Genomic DNA, 23,303 nt, shown 5'->3' with positions numbered 1-23,303 from the left:
CTACTTTCCCTGCTTCACTTCTGAACCCACAGCGGTGGTGGTTCAAAACCCTCACTGTTTTCATAACAAACGGCCAGTTGCTCCTTTTAAAAAATTAATTAATTAATTAATTTTTGGCTGCGTTGTGTCTTCATTGCTGTGCGTGGGCTTTCTCTAGTTGCGGCGAGCGGGGGCTACTTTTCGTTGTGGCGTGCGGGCTTCTCATTGTGGTGGCTTCTCTTGTTGTGGAGCACGGGCTTTAGGCGTGTGGGCTTCAGTAGTTGTGGCATGTGGGCTCAGTAGTTGTGGCTCGTGGGCTCTAGAGCGCAGGATCAGTAGTTGTGGTGCACGGGCTTAGTTGCTCCGCGGCATGTGGGATCTTCTGGGACCAGGGCGCGAACCCGTGTCCCCTGCATTGGCAGGCAGATTCTTGACCACTGCGCCACCAGGGAAGTCTCCCAGTTGCTCCTTTGATATTCGCCCACCTCTAAGCCCCCAAAATCTCCAAGGGTCTTTTATGTCTCTAATAAACATCTGTCGAGAAGCAAGAATTTGTAATTGACCTCAGACAGGGTTCAGGTCTCTTGCTGTCTGTATATTTATTCCAGAGGAAGGTACTTTATCTTCATAGCCATGTTGGACCCAAATCCATTTGGTTCACTTTTTTTTTAATTTTTAAATTAAATTAAATTAATTTTTTTATACAACAGGTTCTTATTAGTTATCCATTTTATACATATTAGTGTATACATGTCAATCCCAATCTCCCAGTTCATCACACCACCCCCCTGCCCCCGCCACTTTCCCCCCTTGGTCCCCATACGTTTGTTCTCTACATCTGTGTCTCAATTGCTGCCCTGCAAACCGGTTCATCTGTACCATTTTTCTAGGTTCCACATATATGCATTAATATACGATATTTATTTTTTTCCTTCTGACTTACTTCACTCTGTATGACAGACTCTAGGTCCATCCGCCTCACTACAAATAACTCAATTTCATTTCTTTTTATGGCTGAGTAATATTCCATTGTATATATGTACCACATCTTCTTTATCCATTCGTCTGTCAATGGGCATTTAGGTGTGACCTAGTTACTACCTAATATACTATTTCTGGCTTGTGTCTATTTTTCTTTTTTTACCTTTAATTTGTCACAATGATGGGCACACCAACAGAGTGTTTCTAAAGTACATCACAGTAAGGACAGACTGGTATGAGGTAACCAATTTGTGAGATTTTGAACTACAGTGGCTACCGTGGAAACAGAGGGTGGGATAGATGCAAGAAACACTTCCATGGCAGGTAAACAGGCAGGCTTATTGACTTACTAGATACTGAAAATAAATAAAACCTGACATTTGAAGGAAAAAAATCAGCCTGATTTTTCTTTGATTCCCCAGTAATGCCTAGTGTCCTTAATAAAAGAGATTAGTCAGTGATGCCTGAAGGATTTAGACCAGGATTACTAGGAAAATGGTGATGTCGCTGACAGAGAAAGATGGAAATTAGGCTATCTCTTATAAGCTCACTATGCTTTCTTCCTCTTGCTTATATGAGATTCCAGGATTAAATAATTACTAGTAGGACTAGTCAGTGTGTTACGTAACAGTTTGGGTTCCTGGTTTCAGAATCTTCCCTTTGGTAGAGAGGATCAATGCAGATGCACTTTCAGGGGACTGGTGCCGTGACTTCATCGTATCAAGCTGGAATCTCGTAGCCCCACAGCTATACGATGATTGTGTGCTATATTTTAAGTCGGCTGCTCCTGTGCAAAGGAAAGGCCCTAAAGTCACGTTTAGTCAAATGGAGACATTTGAGTTCTACAGATTCCTCAGTTCATGTGTTTATTATTATCATCTATGTTTTTAAGTTTAACAAACATACATGTAGTACTCAGTGTTTGCTAAGAGCTGTTCTAAGTGTTTACGAATATCAGTGTTAAGTCATTTAATCCACATAGCAACTTTATATGAAGTAGGAACTATTACTAACCCCATTTTAAGGATGAGAAAGCCAAGTTCCAGAGTGGTGAATAATTCATCCAAGAGCATGGCTAGTAAGTGGTGCAGCACAGATTCAAACCCGGGCGGATGGCTTCGGTCTCCATGATTGTAATCACTGCGCCGTGCTGGCAGGCCTTGTTCTTGCTTGTTTATTCTTTCATTCCTTTTTATCATTCCCCACACTTACTCTCCTCTCTACCCCTGTATTATTTGATGTACATCCTTCTGTTTGTGTGTTCTTTTTAAGTATATACTAATGTTCTGTGCCCATTTAGATTTTAAAAAACTTATTTATTTATTTTTGGCTGCATTGGGTCTTCGTTGCTGCATACGGGCTTTCTCTAGTTGCGGTGAGTGGGGGCTGCTCTTCGTTGTGGTGCACGGGCTTCTCATTGCAGTGGCTTCTCTTGTTATGGAGCATAGGCTCTAAGCACATGGGCTTCAGTAGTTGTGGCACGTGGGCTTCAGTAGTTGTGGCTCGCGGGCTCTAGAGTGCAGGCTCAGTAGTTGTGGCGCACGGGCTTAGTTGCTCTGCGGCATGTGGGATCTTCCTGGACCAGGGCTCATACCCATGTCCCCTGCATTGGCAGGCGGATTCTTAACCTCTGTGCTACCAGGGGAGCCCCCCATTTAGTTTTAATTTATATAAATAGTATTCTGTTATAATTCTCATTTTCTTTCTTTTTTTGATCCCATAAACTATTTTCAATATACAGTTATGTTACTGTTTTATATCCAATATCTTGTTTCTAACTGCTTCACGGCAGTTCAGCCTAGCTACATTTTTTTGTTGTTATTGTTATTGTGAATCAAGATAATTTTTTTTTTGGCTGTACCACGTGGCATGTGGGATCCTAGTTCCCTGAACAGGGATCAAACTCGTGCCCCCTGCATTTGAAGCACAGAGTCTTACCCACTGGATTGCCAGGGAAGTCCAAGATCAATTTTTTCATAATACTGACCCAAGAAGTAACTATTATATATCCCAGATACAGAAATAAAAGTCTTTTATCTTTTCAGTTTTATAACATGGACTTTTCATTTAATATATCAAGTGCTTTCCCTCCCAATATTCAAGTAGTTTTTTAAAATAGATCTTTATTGGAGTATCATTGCTTCACAATACTGTGTTAGTTTCTGTTGTACAACAAAGTGATTCAACCATATACATACATATGTCCCCATATCCCCTCCCTCTTGAGCCTCCCTCCCACCCTCCCTATCCCACTCCTCTAGGTCATCGCAAAGCACCGAGCTGATCTGCCTAATAAAAATCTTAAGATAGGTAGTTATTGGTTATAATCCCAGAGTTCTGACCCACTGGGTGACTTTTAACAAGGTAGTTGACATCTTCACACTACCCTGAAGACAGAAAATTAGGTTAAAAGTTGGGGCCCTGAGCACTTGATACAGCAAGATGTCTTCAGATAAAATGCTTTAAAATATAGAAAATATATTCATAGCTACCAGAAATCATCAGTGAAAATGTGAAGGGTGAGGCAGAGACCACAGTTAGGGTATAACTGTAGAATCAGCCTCGTTCTTTTATATATATTAGTTATTATATAATATATCATATAACTATATTCATATAGTTAGAGCTTTAACTCTGCCTCTAGGTTCTAAAGGTAAGTTTTCATGGTAGAGTAAATATTTAATAAGTAGAATAAAAACCTTTTGATAAAACCTTTATATTGTGTTATTTGATAAAATATCTACAATCCATGAATTACAAATGGATTGTATTGCAGTGGATCATTTGTAGTGAATTGTTTAGAACTAAGAACAGTGTTGTTTGATAGAGATCATGGTTAGGTTTCCAGAGTAACTCAAAAAAGCTCATTTAATCTATAATGCTGTGCTCTATGTATGCAATGAAAAATAGCAAAACCATTGCTATTCAAATAAGGGAAAGTTGAGAAAGCAAAGTCATACTTTTAAAAACTCATCATGTTATCTAAGCCTTTAGTGCATGCTATTTAATCCTTATATCAACTCTATGAAATAGGTACTCTTCCCACTTTATAGTTGAGGAAACTGAAATTCAGAAAGGTTAAGCAACTTGTACCAGCACACATAGCTAGCACATGGGCTTTCCAACTTATTATGCTGTTAAAACAAAACCATGTATTGAAACAAAATCAATTTAAATAGAGATTGAATATGAGATTATTGTTTATCTTAAAACCTGATGTTTGAGCAAAAGTAGGTTAGTTAGAGTGGTTGAGTAGGAATGTAAAGATATTTTTGGACATTCTGAAAGTAACTTCTGAGTACATTCAGGGTAGATGTCACAGGCTCTTTCATTTCTAAGTATAATCCTTTTTCTTTTCCTTGATATGGGGATCTCACTAGCACTACTTTGAATGCTTATCAGCTCTAATGAGGGTCATTTGGGAGGCATGTAAATGGAACAGAGAGTGAGATATTCCTTTAGTTAATTAGGAAAGGATTGAAAGGAAAGAGAAGGCAGAAGGAAACTAAAAGAGAATGTGTGTACAAGGGAGTGAAATTGCTCAAAATGAAATTAACCAAGCTATTAGCAGCACAGGATGAAAGAAAATGGAAGAGTCTGTGCTTTGCACAATCATATGAAAGAGAAGAAAATCTATGGTAAGGAAGGGATATTGCATACCTAATTTTCACTGTCTACAAGAAGACATCACTGTCCCATGACAGGTTGCTTTCTAGAGAGGTCAAGAGATTGGTGGAAATAGAGGGGATTTCTGTGTACCTGGTTGGTTCTCCCCGACCCATAAATTGGATGTCTATAACTTGTAGGGTTTCTATAGACATAAGTAGTAATTTGTGAGATTAACTTATCTGGCATAAAGTTATTAAAAAGAACCATTTAAATTAATTTTGGATGACCTTTTCCACAATGTTTAATTAGTTTTACTTCTGTGTTTGACACAATAATTTGTTTTTATAGTGTACAGTTAAGTTATAATGGAATTCAGTCTTATGTGGACTACTTGGATGCTCAGATTTGAAACATTTGTTTCACTCACTGGAATGGAGCATGTAGTCCGTACTATATAAGTGCATAGTTTAATGAAAGCATATAAACACTCAGGTCTCTGATTGTATTTATCATTTCATATTCTTTGATTATAAAACATTTTGCAGAAGTGAGAAATTCTGTTTCATTTAGAATATGATGGGGGTAGATTGAATGTAATTTCATTTTCAGAATAAAATGCTCATGAAAATGGTGACTCATATATTGTAGATGGATGAAGTTGGAATCACTGAATATGTAAAAGGAGACAACCGCAAGTTTGAAATCTGGTATGCTGGGAAGGAAGAAGTTTATATTGTCCAGGTTGGTCATTTAAGAATTATTCTAGAAACCATAACCTGCCTTAAGATACAAAAGTCTGAATTTTCAAACAAAAATAATTTTGGTTACATTACAAAAGTTCTCAGTCCTTTCCTGTAGGTTACCTCAATATTATTTGATTATTATTCTTTGTGATGCAATTAAACATTTTCTCAGTTACCAAGTTTTCATTTTTTTCTTTTATTGAAGTATAGTTGCTGTATAATATTATATTTTACAGGTGTACAATATAGTGATTCACAATTTTTAAAGGTTATACTCCATTTATAGTTATTATAAAATATTGGCTAGGGCTTCCCTGGTGGCGCAGTGGTTGAGAGTCCGCCTGCCGATGCAGGGGACACAGGTTCGTGCCCCGGTCCGGGAAGATCCCACATGCCACGGAGCGGCTGGGCCCATGAGCCATGGTCGCTGAGCCTGCGCGTCCGGAGCCTGTGCTCCGCAATGGGAGAGGCCTCAACAGTGAGAGGCCCGTGTACCGCAAAAAAAAAATAAAAAAAATAAAAAGATATATATATATATATATATATATATATATATATATATATATATATATATATATATATATATATATAGGCTATATTCCCTGTGCTGTACAATATATCCTTGTAGCTCATTTTATACCTAATAGTTTGTACCTATTAATCCCCTACTGCCATATTGCCCCTTCCCCCTTCCCTCTCCCCACTAGCAACCACTAGTTTGTTCTCTGTATCTGTGAGTCTGCTTCTTTTTTGTTATATTCACTAGTTTATTTTTTAGGTTCCACATATAATCTCTAGGTCCATCCATGTTGCTGCAAATGGCATTATTTCATACTTTTTTTTGGCTGAGTAGTATTCCATTGTATATATGTACCACATCTTCCAAATCCGTTCATCTGTCTATGGACACTTAGGTTGCTTCCATATCTTGGCAGAAGTTTTCTTTAACTTGAGATATGTCTGCGATGCTTTCTATGGCTTTAAGTTTTCACCACAACACCAGGAGACTTATCAACAAGAGCTGATAGCCAAGAGCTTGGCCGGTGCTTCTCTGTCCCCATCAAGTTTCTTAAGTTACAGATTTATAACAGTTCTGAGTTCCTCTTGTGCTCAGCATTCAGAGAGGACCTGATTACGAGACAGGGCGATGTGATGATTCAGATCGGATTGTTTTTTCTAAAGAATGTGGTTAAAGTTCTGGCCAGACGCACTGTAAGCTTCAACCTGTCTCATGGAAGAAGAGAGGAATTAGAACATTTCAAGAGAATATTGTCATTTCAAAGAGTCCTTTTTTTTTTTTGGCCACACCACATGGCTTTCAGGATCTTAGTTCCCCGACCAGGGATCAAACCCCGGCCCTCGGCTGTGAAAGCACCGAGTCCTAACCACTGGACCGCCAGGGAAGTCCCTACAATAGATTGTCTTTTCAGAAACAGTAGAACTTGTTTTGTTTTACCAAAATTAAACATAAAAACATTTATATATTTAAAAGAACCCTCCTACACAGAAAAAATAAGTGAGATTTATATTTCATATTTCTCTGAGCATTATTATCGAAGGCCAATTTCGAAATGGTTTTGGCTGTTATTTCATCTAATCCGATGGCTACTTATTTGCTTCTTAGAAGTTTTAAGAATCAAAATGTTAGAGTTGGTATATGGTGGTTCAGGATGTAAATCGTGTTTGATATACTTAGTGACATTTGTTTTATTATAAAGCATCTTTTAAAAAAGGAAACATGTCCTCTCCTCCCCTGCTTTTTAAATCTTTAGGCTTCAAATGTAGATGTGAAGATGATGTGGTTAAAAGAAATCAGAAGTATTTTGTTCAAGCAACAGGAACTTATGACAGGTAAGTTCAAGCATGCATTCTCCAGAAAATGAAGTACAAGAACAGCTCAGTGACTCAGATTTTGTGATAATTTTTACAGGGAATGGGGCTGATATTTACTTTCTACTATTTATAATGAAAAGGTTTGCTCAACTCATTAGCAGATCAAGATGCAGGAGGCTGTTTAAACTATTTCAGAGAATGAATTTTACAATGGAAGATGAGCTCTAGTGCCTGAGAAGCAGTGGTGCAGTGATAGAGGAATCTGAATGTGTTAATTCTAAATGCTTCCTATGAGGCAACTCTGCTTAGGACCTCAGTAATCAGTGCTTGGTAATGTTGGCCTGGGGGTGGTGCTAGTTATAAACTTGAATTTCTTGAATAAAATATTACATGGTTCGATCCTTTTCTATATTCCAAATTCAGACTGGCCTTCTCTCTGGCTGTTTCAAGTCTGTGAAGGTGAACTCAAATGGGATTGGGGGGGGTGCTATGTGAAGGTCATTGGTCTTCAAGGAAGTAAGAAGTGTGGCTTCCGAACAATGCTTATATAATCTTTGTTTTATTTCACAGTTAAAAAACAAGAACAACATAATCAGTTAACAGAACAGACTCTTTCTTCTCAGCGGAATGAGTAAGTGATTATACTTTAAGAAATACCACTCTCCAATCTTCTGTTTTCCGTATATAACATGAAACAATGTAATTAAACTATCAGACAAAAATTACCTGCCCTTTTAGCAATAACTCATCAAATTCTATAAACACATTTTCTCAGTTCTGTCCTTGGACTTGGAGCCTGATAGTCCTTAATATTTATCCCACTGTTCCCCTGATGTTAAAAAGAATATAAGGAAGTGCCTTTGTTCAGGGAAACATCTTGACCCTGTCCACCTGTGGATGGCTGCAAGAAAGAAGAGATTAACACATCCTCTCCCCCAGGAGATGTTTTGCAAGACTGATGGCCCTTTTTACTTTACTTCCTCCCCGCCTCTCACTCTCTATTATGCCTTTTTACTTTATCTCCCTCTCTGATTCTATAAAAGAAACTGGCATCCAGACCCCGATAAGATGGTTATTTTGAGACATTAGTCTGCCATCTTCTCGGTCTGCCAGCTTTCCAAATAAAGTTGTATTCCTTGCCTCAAAGAAAAATAGTCTGGACTAATTTTTAAACACGATTATAAGTGCTTTGTTCTCAGTATACCCTGGGGGGAGTTGCATGTAGGCTGCTAGCAAAAGTGGCTACACTCATGGCTTTCTCTTCAAAATATTTCTGGGCACCTCCAATCTGATTGGAGAAGGAGAGGTATAAGAATGATGAAGTACTGGCAGCTAATACTGGCCTGCAGCTTTGTGGTCCCTTGATGGAGACCACTTGCTGGTGACTTGGCCTCTCTGTGTAGCTAGAGAGGAGGTATGGATCCCAGGGGCGGGGGCTGTGCCTGGACAGAGCCACGATGTCTTTGAGGAAGGCAGCCATCCTCAATGATAGCTTTGCTGCTGGTTTAGAGATGTGGCCATTGTATTCCACCTCTAGGAATCTTAAAAGGTGGAGTTTCCGTACAACATTTACATATATGCAGAAAGAATCCCCACGCTGATTCCAAAGCCTTGGCACAGAAATTCACCACGCAGCATCTGCATGATGTAGGGATCATTGAAGGACTTATTAAAAGTACTCTTTTTCAGTGGTACAGATGAACTTATTTACAAAACAGAAATAGAGTCACAGATGTAGAAAATGAACTTACTGTTATGGGGGGTGAAGGAGGGATAAATTGGGGGATTGGGACTGACATATACATACGACTATAGATAAAATAGATAACTAATAAGGACCTACTGCACAGGGAGCTCTACTCAATACTATCTAATGACCTGTATGGGAAAAGAGTCTAAAAAAGAGTGGATATATGTATATGTATGACTGATTCACTGTGCTGTGCAGCAGAAACTAATACAACATTGTAAATCAACTATGCTCTAATAAAAAAATAGTTGCACATCATCTTTCACAGGTAGCTAAGATCAGGTGCAAAGTATGTTGATTCATCTGAGGCTTTAGGAGAACCATTTTAGTTTATTTTTTATTTATTTACTTTTGGCTGCGTTGGGTCTTTGTTGCTGCGGACAGGCTTTCTGTAGTTGTGGTGAGTGGGGGCTACTCTTTGTTGCGGTGCGCGGGCTTCTCATTGCGGTGGCTTCTCTTGTTGCGGAGCATGGGCTCTAGAGCGCAGGCTACAGTAGTTGTGGCACACGGGCTTAGTTGCTCCACAGCATGTGAGATCTTCCCGGACCAGGTCTCGAACCTGTGTCCCCTGCATTGGCAGGCGGATTCTTAACCACTGCGCCACCAGGGAAGCCCCAGGAGAACCATTTAAAAATGACGGTGGAAGTCTTTATTTTCCACGGTTCACAAAACTCAGTGTTTTATCATGTATTCTGGAAGTAAAGTCTTTAGATTTCATGGAGCAATTGACTCTATAGTAGCTGATACAACTCAACAGTATTAATCAGATTGAGGTTTCATTGTCATTCATATACACTTTGCCTAATTCATTGAAGTTAAAAGTTCATAGAACAATAAGGTTTTTTTTTGTTTATATTTTTCCAACTTATTGAGTTATAGTTGACAATTAAAATTATATACATTTAAAGAGTACAATTTGATACCATATGCTAACACATATATATGGAATCTAAAAAAAAAAGTTCTGAAGAACCTAGGGGCAGGACAGGAATAAAGATGCAGACATAGAGAATGGACTTGAGGACATGGGGAGGGGGAAGGGTAAGCTGGGACGGACGAAGTGAGAGAGTGGCATGGACATATATACACTACCAAATGTAAAGCAGATAGCTAGTGGGAAGCAGCCGCATAGCACAGGGACATTAGCTCGGTGCTTTGTGACCACCTAGAGGGGTGGGATAGGGAGGGTTGGAGGGAGATGCAAGAGGGAGGAGATATGGGGTTATATGTATATGTATAGCTGATTCACTTTGTTATACAGCAGAAACTAACACACCATTGTAAAGCAATTATACTCCAATAAAGATATTTTAAAAAAAGAATAAAATTTGATGATTTGACATACATATACACTGTGAAATAATCAACACAATCAAGCTAATTAACATATCCATCACCTCACATAGTTATCATTTTTTGTGTCTGTGGTGAGAACATTTAGCATTTACCTCTTAGCAAATTTCGGGTATACAATATAATATGCAACAGGGATTTTAAACAATATACCTGCCTTGGGTCCAGAAGGGAGCCTTTTTTTTCCGTGCTGGCTTGGATCCCAGGATTTAAGCTTTTGTATATTATGAGCTATTATCACACAGACTTAAATAAGGGGGAAAATCAGCTCTGTTTGAATGGATTCTTAGACTATGTTCTTAACACATGGTATTAGTAGAAGAAATACCATTTAAAATTTATTATTACTCTTAAACTAAAAAAAAACTTACCAGTTTCTACATATTTACTATTTCAGAAGGCAACAGGGAGCTTTTATAGGCGCTGAGGAAACTGACTTGGAGCACACCAGCGCTATGGTGGAAGTCAGTGAGGCCATCGCGTCAGTTCGGGCAGAAGCAAATACAGGTATGTGTAATGCTTATCCGAAGGGAGAATTCATGGCTGTGCAAATTGTTTCCTCCCGTTGTTAATTTGAGAAATCTACCCATCTATTCACTTTATATGGATAAAATAAAGTTAACCCATTTTTAGAAGGCTCTTCTGTCTTGTGCATATGCAAGATACTCAGCTGAGCAGAGGTTTTCAAAGTGTGGTCCGTGGACCAGTAGCATCACCATCACCTGGGAACTTGTTAAGAAGGCAAATGCTCTGGCTCCATCCCAGACCTTCTGAATCAAAAACTCTGGGAGTGAGACCCAGCCAGCTGTAATGTAACAAGTTCTTCATGTGATTCTTTCTGGCACCTTCTCAAGTTTGGGAGCCCCTCCTACACAGGATACAGAGGTGAATAAAACACATCCTGCATCAAGGGATGCACACTTGCTTGACTCACCGTAAGTTTAATGAATAGAGAAGAGTCATTTATAGCTCAGGAATATTTCTTTTTATTTTGCAAATTGGGTCATTTAAAGGGATTTAAAATAATTTGTTTAATTTAACAAACATAACAGCCTGTGTGCCAGGAACTGTGCAGTACTCTGGGCATACAGTCTAACTGAGATACACTCAGCTGCCATCCCCACGGAGCTAGGAGAGTAGAAAGATAATGCAACAAGCAATGAAAATTCAATTTGATAGTGTGATAACAGGGAAGGCACTTCAGAAGCACCTGCAAGGGTCACCTCAACAACTCTGGGATCAACAGCATAGACTTCCCTGGAGAAATGCCTAACGGGGTGCCTGATACTCAATGCTTAAATATGATGTTCCTTAATCTGAAAGACTTCTCTACTAGCTGAGGAGAAACAAGGAACAACAACCTTGCTCAACTTCAGTTCTCCATTTACGGGTCACTTCCCTCAGGTCATCTACACTGTGGCTCCCTGAGCCATCAGGAGAGAGCCTAGTACCACTGCCTTCATTTGACAGGTGAGGAAACCAAGTCAGAGAAAGTTAACATGACTCTTCCAAGGTTACATGAATAGTTTAGTGTGGCCAAGATAAAATGCTGTCATTTCTCTGCCTACGTCAGATTGCTTCATCCATACCAGTTCAATGCATTTTATTAATTAAGCATCTCTTGCAGGCAGGTTCTTATGAGACACACAATGTGTAACACATGGTTCCTGCCTAATACAAGAGATACAAGTCCGAAATAACAATATTACCAGGTAGAATGTTATAAGTGCTATTTAAGTGGGACCAAGAAGAATGCTGTAGAAAGAATTTTTGGAAGAGATGATTTTCTATAAGAAGGGGTAAATGTTCTCTGGAATGTTATTTAACTTATTATTATCTGTAATAACTCCCACCAACCCCAACATGAAACCATCCTAAAAAGTAAAAGAAGTGTAGATATTCTAGGCCCTTTCTGAAATATCAGAAATTCTAAACTAGTACAACCTAATTGGAGGTTTTATTACAAAAGATATTATTCTTGGACCATTAAAGGGTATGGCCTTGATTATTACACTTCATTTTACTTCTCTCCTTGTGGTGGACCAGTAACTGCCACCCTCCATGTTTTTCTTACAGTTTGGACTGAGATGTCATCACCTGCAGAAATCTCTGTTGAGCATGAGGAATGGCCCAGTAACTGTTTCTACTCTTCTTATGATGACAATGAAGGAGAAAGGCCTCTAATGGTTAGTAATGACATATTAAGAGAAATAAAAACCCTTCAAACAATTTTATTGATGAAATAGGTGAGGCACATGGGGCAATCCTTTGTCAGTATCCTTGAGGTCATGAGGTCATTTCCACAGCCAAAAGATTTGAAGCAAGTCTTACTGTGAACATTCAGTAAGCACTTTTATCTCTGTGAGAACTTGTTTGAGCTATACATGGAGCTCCTACTGAAGTTAATGAGATAGTCAATCATTCCAAGTCCCATATCGTGACCAATTTTATCTATAATTGAGCTTCACCACTCTGTTTTCAATCTGGGCATGTGAGATAAAATCAGAGCACAAAGGAGGTTCAGATATACTTAGAAATCAGTTTAGATTCCAGATTAGAAAGTATAGGAAATAAATATTACACATTAAAAACTATTTAATACCATCTGGGGAATATATTTTAGTTGGCTGTCAAAAAACATGCTAATGCTACAGATCTCAGCATATCAGAGCAAGAGGGCACCCCATGAAAGTAAAGGTTGCTTTAGGGCAAAAGTAAGTGTTTTATAGAAGAACTAGTTTGCAGTGTTGTTAGGATCCTGATGGATTATTACAGGGGAGTTAGGACTGTTTAGGATTAATCTCCAATTTTCTGAAGTCACCAGGGTGGAGGGTGGGAATGATGCTTTGTAGTGGACTGTTCCTTGGTGCTTTTCAGAGGAATAAATTCAGTTTGGCAGTTCTGGTGTTGGGGTAAGGGAGTAATGGCATGGAGAATCCCAAAGCTGCATCGACGCTGGAATGCTTTCTTTAAAAAAGCAACAGAATATTCTTTCCACTAATAATACAGTGACCATAATTCATATTTGTATGGCCGTTTATAGTTTTCAAAGTGATTTCACACTGAATATTCATAGTCTTAGTGAGGCTTTATTCCCTCCAACTGGTGGAGGAGGAGACCGAGGCTCAGAGCTGGTAAGAGATTTGTCCAGCGTTCATTGTCTACACTGGCAGTGCTCAAACGTTTTAATGAATTTACATTTTTGAAACCAAAAAAATCTAGTGAGGAGAGTGGCATTTGAAATATTTTTGCAGCCTAAAAATTAAAAAATAAATAAGGGACTTCCCTGGCGGTCCGGTGGTGAGGACTCTGTGCTTCCACTGCAGGGGGCATGGGTTCGACCCCTGGTCAGGGAACTGGTATCCCGCAAGCTGCGTAGTGCAGCCAATAAAAATAATAATAATAAATGAAATATTTTTGCAAATTTCTTTAACATCTGGCTTCAGAAAAGACAGCTGGATTCTCATATCTGCGTTTGCATTTGACCTGTTGTGCTATCACACATTCGGTGGCCTCTTGAAAACTCCTCTGTAGACTTGTGAGAGGATGAGAGTGAAAAAGGCAAATAATATATTTAGCTTTGACCCTTGCAGACCCTTGGAACTCCCAATGGTCAGCCTCCCAAACTTTGAGAATTGCTGATTTAGATGAATAAATAAAAAGAACTTCATTTCCTGAAGTAACATTATCTGAGGACAGGAGGGGTCGTTGTTCAGGTGTGAGCAGTAAGTCAAGGGAAGCCAGTTGGGATTTCAATGTTTGCTGTAAATGACGCTCTATGAAGGGATTGTCAAGAACCGAGAAAGCCTTCAGTAAGCATTTTTCCAGCTATGGTGTCAGAAAATAAAGCAAATATGCAAAATTGATTAATGCTTTCATCATAGGGGATGGGAATGTAGAAAAACCTACTAGCTCTCCTCTCTTCTCCCAAGAATTCCCTGAGTTGTGCTACTAAGGAAAACATACAAGGGACAATATAGTGAATTCCATACCCCCTCAATTAAATAACCCCCAACCTAAAAAGCAAAACAGGTTGGAAAGAGCTGATCTTTTAGCCTCGCTTTATCAAGTCAAAAACAAGAAATAATGGGTGCTGCTTCCCTTGTAGAGGCCCGTGTCGGAGATGGCTGCCCTATTTTAATGAAGCTACTCTGTTAAATGGCAAGTAGCTCTTTCCTGTCTGCTCCTCGGCCCATTTGATAAAAATACTGCTCAAAAGACGTTCAGCCCGAGTGATGCGAATAATGTTTTCAGGTTAATTCCTTTGGACGTGCAAAGAATCACCACCACATAATTATTTCTTTCCTTTTATTTTAAAAAAGTTTTAATTATGGTACTCTTACTCTTTAAAATCATATATTCAATGTGTAAGATACTGTGCTGGAAAAATTCTCATCTCAGAATACATTTGGACTTGAAGATCACTATTTCTTCTCTGTCTACCTTGTAACCAAATGCAATCAGTGTGCCTTGGATTATTTAGCTTATTAATGAATCAAGTTAAAATTATAGCTGCAAAAAGATTAAGGCCAAGTAAAGCACAACATTATGGTTTAATATGCTTTTATTGGACTAAGCTTTTGTGCCCATTATTTTTACCTGTGCAAAACGATAAAGCACATGAATCCTTTTAGGGGCGTTAGTAAATCTTTGTTCAGGGCCATTGCCTTTTTTATGTGCCAAGATAATTATTTTTAATGAGAGTAGTTTACAAACAACAGTATTTAAAAATTATTTTCATGCTTTTTTTTTTCTGGATTTATGTTTATTATTCATGTAACTTAAATCAGTTGTGCTCTGTTATTTTCTGTGTAGTTCATGCTGTAATTCTCTTTTTGCAAATAAAAATGAATTCTTCAGGTTAAATAAACACGTCCTGCTTTTTTTTTTGCCATCACAAACTGCTCTATGTTTATTTGTTACTGCAAAGCTGCTGCAGCTAACCACATTTACCATTGAAGTAAAGAATGAAGTCTTTACGTCACAGAACAGGCAGTTATGCAAGTAGTTTTGCATTCAAATTTGTAATGTAATTTTTCACAACAACCTTACAGTCTCCAGGCAAATATAAAGCCCTAGCTGATTGCAGGAAGAGAGGCTCAGAAGACCTCCTGATTAGAAATGGAGATGTCATTCAGTTTCTCCATGAGGATGCTGAGGGTCAATGGTAGGTGAATTCTCCATGACTATGTTGACCTCCGCCTGGGGCACACGGATATCTAATCAAATGTTCTGCTTTACTTGTATCTTTGTTATACAGTCTCAAGAAGCAGAAATAACACATTTCTTATCAGTGTTTCATTTTCATTGCTTCAGCCATGCCTATATAGCTCACCGAAAGGAATGTTAACCTTTGGTGAGTGAAAAATGCTTTGAAAGAATGAAATGCTATGAGTCTGCATGCTCTTTTGTGGTTTACCTTTGGCTCAGATGTTTCAGCTGATACATCAGGCTTTGTAATGGCTACAGATCACATTACATTGGGTCGTTTAAGTCATTCATTAATTCGTCACATGTTTAATGAATGCCCACTATGTGACAGGGACCATGTTCGCTACTTTACAACATAGCCACACTTTGCTTTATCAGTTCGAAAACTGACTTTTTAGTCTTATCATTCTATCCTCATGCATTTGACTTTATACAGCACTGATTGCAAAGATGCTTCTGGCTGATATGCTGTTTAATTATAGAGAACCCAAAGAGGAAGGAAATATTATTTGGAAGAGGACTGAATGAAACTTCCATAAAGCTTTTGGGAATTTTATATGAAATAATTCTGCCTTCATTGTGTCAATAACTTTAACTGAAGTGCCACATTGACTGTGTACTCTGACCCTAAAGGGGGAAGAGTGTACATCTGACGGTGAAATTAATGATGGATCATTAACATAAGAACCATTTTTGCTAGTGAGCTAAGTCTTTTGTAGATTACTCAAAGGACTCAAGCACAGTGTCATGTAGGTCTTTGAATACGTGCAATAGTTTGTGAAAATCTGAGCTTTAATGCAATGTATATGTTAATTTTATTACCTTATATTACCAGTATTGGCTACTAATTAGTTTATTATTTAGGTTGGTGAAAAATCTAAACAGAAGAAAAGAAGATTTGATTCCAGGGAACAGTTTGCAGGGTTTTTTTTGTTTGTTTGCTTTTTTTATTAATTTATTTATTTTTGGCTGCGTTGGGTCTTTGTTGGTGCACGCAGGCTTTCTCTGGTTGTGGCGAGCGGGGGCTACTCTGTTGCAGTGTGCGGGCCTCTCATTGCAGTGGCTCCTCTTGTTGTGGAGCATGGGCTCTAGGTGCCTGGGCTTCAGGAGTTGTGGCATGCATGCTCAGTAGTTGCGGCTCGCAGGCTCTACAGTGCAGGCTCAGTAGTTGTGGTGCACAGGCTTAGTTGCTCCGCGGCATGTGGGATCTTCCCAGACCAGGGATCAAACCCATGTCCCTTTCATTGGCAGGTGGATTCTTAACCACTGCGCCACCAGGGAAGCCCCAGTTTGCAGGTTTTAATTGGTGACTATAGGTTTCGGAATGCCAAAGTTACAGGTATAATATGAACTTGACTGTATGCTATTTGTTTAAAGGCTAAAAATTTTAAAGCTCCACCAAATGTGTAATTGGCATAGGGTAAGAACCTCTCTGCACTTAGAAATAGAGCTGCAAGCATATTATGTTAGCTAGGATTTAATTTTTTCCCTTAATAGTTTTAAATTAATGAATAGAGATGTTTTAAACATGTTAAACTTTTCTCTACAAGGTTGATAGGTTTGAAAGAAAGTTTCATGTGCACGCACATGCACACACAAACAAACATACCCTGTGTCTGTTCCCAAGACTTAATGTGTGAAGATATTACGAAGCAATGAGAATGTTCCTTTCTATTAAGCCAAGCATTAGTACATGAAATTTCTGTATACAAACCACTATTCTTATAAATCTTTCACCTGATACTGAGCTATCTATAAAAAGGCAGCACAACAACAACAACAACAACAACAGATTTGTTTGTGAACAAGATTATTATTATTATATGTACATATTTCCTTTGAATTCCTAGTTTTGGACTTGTATTTGAATTCTAGGTGATGTTACCTTGTGTTTAAATGAATCTAATAGGCCAGGAGTAACTTACTTGGTTCTAAATTTCATTTATGACATGAAACAAAATCTAAGGGTGATAGGGCTCAATAAAAATATTGGGTCACATGGGAATCTCCAAAATAGAGTCACTTCTTGTTTGTGTTTTTGTTTGTTTGTTTCTCTAAATCTGGGCCACCTTTCAAAGGTTTTTTTGTGATAATTATTGAATTACTGAATTATTTAGACAATTAGTAATCAGAAGAGTCTGATAGGCCAACAACCTGAACCAGTTGGCATTTATTCAAAATCAACATCCAACAACTGCAGAATACACCATTATTTTTAAGTATACATGGAACATTCACCAAGATAGATCATATGTTGGATCATAAACGAAATAATAAATTTCAGAAGATAGGAATCATATAAAGTCTCAAAAGATATTATATTAGAAATAGATTATCCCTAAATATTTGGATATTAAATAATACACATCTAAACAACACATGGGACAAAGAGGAAATCACAAGAGTAATTATAATGATTTAAAATTGGATGAAAATGAAATGTGACATATCAAAATTTGGGGATGCAGCTCAAGAGGGAAGGAAATGTAGGGAATTGTATAGCTTTAAATTAAGTACTTGTATTACATGCTTCAAAAGTCAGTATAATTTGCCATATTAACATAATGAAGGGGAAAATTATATAATCATTTCAGTAGATACAGAAAAGCACTTGACAAAACTCCATACTCATTCATGATAGCAACTCTCACCACACTAGGAATAAAGGGAATAATGTGTGCTTGTGAAAAATCACAGTTAACCTCATTCTTAATGATGAAATATTGGAAGCTTTTGCCCCTAAGATTGGGAATAAGCCAAGGATATTCATTCTCACCATTTCTATTTAACATTGTATTGGAAGTCCTAGCCAGTGCCATAACTCAAGATAAAGAGATAAGGAACCGAGGTAGTGCCGGAGACTCTGACTCTGATGCATTTCCATGTGATGATTTAGAAACTCCAACTCTGCAACTCAGCGTCCCATAAAAAAAAAATTAAAAAAAAAAAAAAGATAAGGAACCAAAATATTAGAAAAGAGACAATGCTCTCATGCTTAGCAGATCATGTGTATGTATGAAACCATTGGGAATCTATACACAAAAAGACCCTATTAGAAGTAATAAGTGAATTTTATAAGGCCATGGTATATAAAATAATTATACAAAAATAAACTGTAATTCTATATACTAGCAACAAAGAATTAGAAAAAAAAGAAATAAAAAATACCATTTACGTTAGTAATATAAAATATAAAATAAATAGGAATAAATCTAACAACAGATGTCTCAGGTTTCTTCTATACTGACAACCACAAATAATTGCTGGGGTATATTTAAGATGACCTACTAAAAGGAGAGATATACCATATTCGAGGATTGGAAATCTCATTGTTAAGAAATCCATTGTCCCCAGATTGACAGTTAATGAAGTCAAAATCTCAGCAAGCCCTTTTGGAAGAAAAAATAAAGACAAGTATATTCTAAAATGTATATGGAAGGCAAAAAAACCTAGAACAGAGGAATCTCAGAAATCTTGAGGATTTACATACCTGATTTCAAAACCTACTAAAAGGCTACAGTAATGAATACAGTGTGGTATTGGTTTAAGTATAGAAAAATAGAGTTCAAAAATAGACCCACAGGGACTTCCCTGGTGGCGCAGTGGTTAATAATCCGCCTGCCAATGCAGGGGACACGGGTTCGAGCCCTGGTCCAGGAAGATACTATGTGCCGTGGAGCAACTAAGCCCGTGCACCACAGCTACTGAGCCTGTGCTCTAGAGCCCGTGAGCCACAACTACTGAGCCCACACACCACAGCTACTGAAGCCCACGCACCTAGAGCCCATGCTCCACAACAAGAGAAGCCCCCCGCAATGAGAAGCCCACGCACCGTAACAAAGAGTAGCCCCACTGGAGACAACTAGAGAAAGCCAGCGCGCAGCAATGAAGACCCAACACAGCCAAAGATAAATAAATAAAATAAATTTTTAAAAGAATTAAAAAAACATAGACCCACATATATATAACTGATTAATGTTTAATCAAGGTGTCAAGTCAACTGAATGGGGAAAGGAAGGTTGTTTTAGCAAATTGTGCAGGAGCAACTGGGTATCCACATTAAAAAAAGTGAACCTCCATCCCTACACCTCACTCCATACACAAAAATTAATTTCAGTTGCATCATAGACCTAAACATAAAAGCTAGAATCATAAAGCTTCTAAAAGCACAGGACAATATCTTCATGCCTTTGAGCAGTTAACCATTTCTTTCTTGTTAATTATACAGGGCAGAAAAAGTACTAACCATAAAAGAAGAGTATCAGACAAACACAAAGAAACATTGCACATGCTGAATTGAGCACTTTACACTTTAAAAATGTGTATGTGTTCGAATAAGGTAAAACCTAAGGTAGTGACATTTTGAACACTTTCAAAAGCCAGATAGCTGTAATGAATCATATATTCCCCTCAAATTAACTGATTCCATCTTACACATTAAAGAGTTAAGTTTGAAAATAAACATGACCAGCTTTCTGCCAACTGCTTTATGCTTATTTAAGTGGTTAATGAGAGAGAGACAAAGAAACACTTGAGTCACTTAAAATACGTGCTCGAAGAGCTGTGTAAATTAAATATATAAATCATTTTTTAATGAAGCATATTTTATAAACCAATAAAGCCATGAAATAAGAGTGCAGTGTATATACTAGAAAATAATGGCGTTTCTTGTACTCAGGTCTCCAAAATTCAAAATTGAAAACACCAAGTGCATTCATCTAACTTCCATATAATATTAGCATTTGTATTCAACATTAGGAACACTCAGTAGATTTTCCATAACTTTTATAATCATCATTTTAAATATAGAGACAGATGTCCTCATAGTTAATTCAGGACAAAGTTAATTACATTCAATTTTAGCTAACAGTAATGGAGGACATGTAAAATTACATATATGATTAGTTTTAATTTGAAATGATTCCATTACTGTAACTAATCACAGTAGATTTAGAGCATATTACCACCTTTTAAAAAGTGCATGGCAAAAAAACTTAAATCTGCTTTGGGCTTGTGCTTATTTTTCAGTCAGTGAAGGGCTTACTATACATTTGTTAACATACATACAGTTTATTTGGAAAAAATAACATTATTCTTTTCATTTTTATTTTCTACCATCAGTACACTTTTTCAATAGCCTTTTCTTTTTTGCAGTGTCATCAGGAGAGTTAAGTGTAATGGATTGATATACCATCAGCATTTAAAGCATGTATTACTCTCTTGGTATGACATGCTACTAGATATGGTGACAAGGTCCCATAGTTCCCTGTTCTCTAGAAAGTTCTGACTTCGGAAGTTTTAAAAATATACATTACTTTCAAATAACATGGATTTATGACAGATCGAATTGACAAATTAGTACTTGGTAGATTTTGGTTGAATGCTATATCAAGTGGTCTTGATTGAGACCTGTTCCTCATTACATTGCATAGAGCAAAATAGTATAACGTGGCCTACAAAAATATGTTGTATTGTGTGTCAATTAATGGATTAGGAAATGAAAGTTGATCGCATATGCAACTGTCAACAGCACTTAGGTTTCAAAATATGTATTAGAGTCTCTTATTTGAAATCTGGCAAATGGAATGTAAAGGTCTCTCGGTTAATTATGTGCTTAACATGTTTCATCTATATGCACATAGCATAATTCATACAATATTCGGGAAATCTGGTTTTAGGAGATGTGAATTCTGTTTATTTTGCTTCTAGTGAAGTTATGCTGTTCATGAAATAGATGCCTTTAATAAATCACTATGTAACAGAATAACAACTTTCAAATTAAAATAAACAACCAAAAGACATCACCTTTGAATTTATGATGGACCTTTTGAATCCTCACATTTAGTGTTAGAAGTCATAGCACAGACAACATTTTTGGCCTTAAAAGTCACGAGTATTAACATCATTCTTCATTATTTTGTAGATGCTGCTCTGAGTAACACAAGGAAACTAAGTTCCCCTTGAATTAAAGGAGAAAGAATAGACTTTAAAAAATAAGATTTCCTTTGGAGGTATGAACTAGATTACAGTTCTTAAAAGTGTTACAGATAAACAGCACAGGAGTCAGGATGATCCTATGCTTCCCATGACATTCACAGAACTTCCTCAGGACTGAGGTGGACTTCGTCATTCAGAGTTTGTCTCATTCTTGCAAGAAGCCATCTTCACACCTTCCATCCCCCCAGGTGAAAAGTGCAGTGTTATTTTGTTTACAAGTAGGGTTTTTCATGGCATGCATTCAGATTCCATCTAAACAAAACAAAACAAAAATCCAAAGAGAGAAGAGAGATAATCAGAGATTTTAAACCCCTTTGGTAATTGTTAGGTTATGTTATTATATAATTTTGTTAACTATGTGACTATAATGTACCAAAGGGATACCTTCTGAAGGACCTCTTTTGCACTTGGACTGGTATTTGGGGTTGTCAGAGCTGTCTTAATGGTTCTAAAAAGACCCAAAGCTAAAAATCCTGCAGTTAGGATGTGTTGAAGTTTACACTTTATGCATTGAAATTTAGATACATCACAGCTTTAAGTTAAATATTCGTATTTGCACAAGAGGTGTTCCTGTCACAAAGCTCTGCTTTCCAGTGTCTTTACTTGCTTTTGAATTTTCTAGAAAAATCTATTCTAGTGCAGGTTTTCTTAAGTTATATTGTGTTTCTTCCTGTGGTTCTTCTTTGATAATATATGTATAGATGCCCTTCTTTTAAATATGTAAACAGCGAGATCACTTGTTTTAAAGCACAGGCCCAGTTGTTGCATGCAGTGTTGAACTTAGGCTTGGCGTATTTTATATTATGGGCCACTGAAGACAATGGTTTGAAATTGCTGCCTTTTGAATCATGGATCGTGAGTTTTACTATCAAGTTGGCATATTAGGTGCATGGTTTTTGATGATTGGTTTTACAGAAAACAATACAATAACTATATAATACATAAATTATCTTTTAAGTAGGCTTGTGTATCATGTCAAATCATAGTTTATTTCAGTGGTATCATTAGATGTAACCATTTATATGACAAACCAATTGTATTTTATTCAAAGTTCCCTGTAAATTATAAATCTTCTAATGTCAAATTACTGGAATTTGTGATGGTTGATTTATAACTGACTCATGAAAATGTCCATATGTTTGATATTTCAATTAATGCTTCTGCAACAATAACAACAACAACAAAATGATATTAAAATACATTTCTTTGTGTGCTGACCCTGTGGTTAGAAGACAGAATTAGGAGATAAAATCTTTGAATAATGATGCCCCTCTGCACAAGGCATTTTATTTTCATGGTATTAAACTAGGGATTTTAATCATTTAAGACAGTACTGAGTTCTATATATTCAAACATACAGTGTAGTCTTTTAATGTTTTAATCACTGTACAATGAATGCTATATTTGTACATGTATTTGTATATGTAACTGCACTGTATTAATTTTTTCGGGTTTATAAATGTGTGTTACTATGAAACAGCAGCAATCCCTTTAAGTCTTCAAATTTTAATTACGTTATAAATGTACTTAAAAAGTAAATGTACTTGCATTAATTCCACATTAAAAATATCCAACCTTAAACTCACTCATATATTTTTTTCGGTTTAGTATAGTATCATTGAAAACTCCTTTCCTTTTTTTTTATTGAAGTATAGTTGATTTACAATGCTGTGTTAATTACTGCTGTACAGCAAAGTGACTCGGTTATACATATATATAATCTTTTTCATATTCTTTTCCATTATGGTTTATCACAGGATACTGAATACAGTTCTCTGTGCTATACAGTAGAGTAGGACCTCGTTGTTTATCCATCCTATGTATAATTGTTTGCATCTGCTAACCCC

The 23,303-nt window shown here is 37.2% G+C and overlaps 1 protein-coding gene across 2 annotated transcripts in view; it reads left to right on the top strand.

Moving 5' to 3' along the window:
• MCF2 (MCF.2 cell line derived transforming sequence) overlaps window positions 1–21,423 on the top strand; it is a gene marked incomplete at both ends in the record, with an annotated part of 107,215 nt that extends 85,792 nt beyond the window's left edge. The window contains 9 exons of one of the 2 annotated variants that reach the window (XM_079726935.1): window positions 5,218–5,310; window positions 7,085–7,163; window positions 7,716–7,776; window positions 10,646–10,755; window positions 12,325–12,434; window positions 15,303–15,415; window positions 16,324–16,395; window positions 16,749–16,798; window positions 21,383–21,423. In XM_079726935.1, the coding sequence (XP_079583061.1) occupies window positions 5,218–5,310; window positions 7,085–7,163; window positions 7,716–7,776; window positions 10,646–10,755; window positions 12,325–12,434; window positions 15,303–15,415; window positions 16,324–16,395; window positions 16,749–16,798; window positions 21,383–21,423 (729 nt within the window). Of the gene's footprint in view, window positions 1–5,217; window positions 5,311–7,084; window positions 7,164–7,715; window positions 7,777–10,645; window positions 10,756–12,324; window positions 12,435–15,302; window positions 15,416–16,323; window positions 16,396–16,748; window positions 16,799–20,137; window positions 20,182–21,382 lie in introns of those variants that run through there. The other variant, XM_079726936.1, reaches the window with a different exon arrangement.
• Window positions 21,424–23,303: the final 1,880 nt, after the last annotated feature.

Source organism: Hyperoodon ampullatus (genome assembly GCF_949752795.1).
Source record: "Hyperoodon ampullatus genome assembly, chromosome: X".
NCBI classification, from domain to species: Eukaryota; Metazoa; Chordata; class Mammalia; order Artiodactyla; family Ziphiidae; genus Hyperoodon; species Hyperoodon ampullatus.
This window is presented reverse-complemented; position numbering and strand designations above follow the sequence as displayed.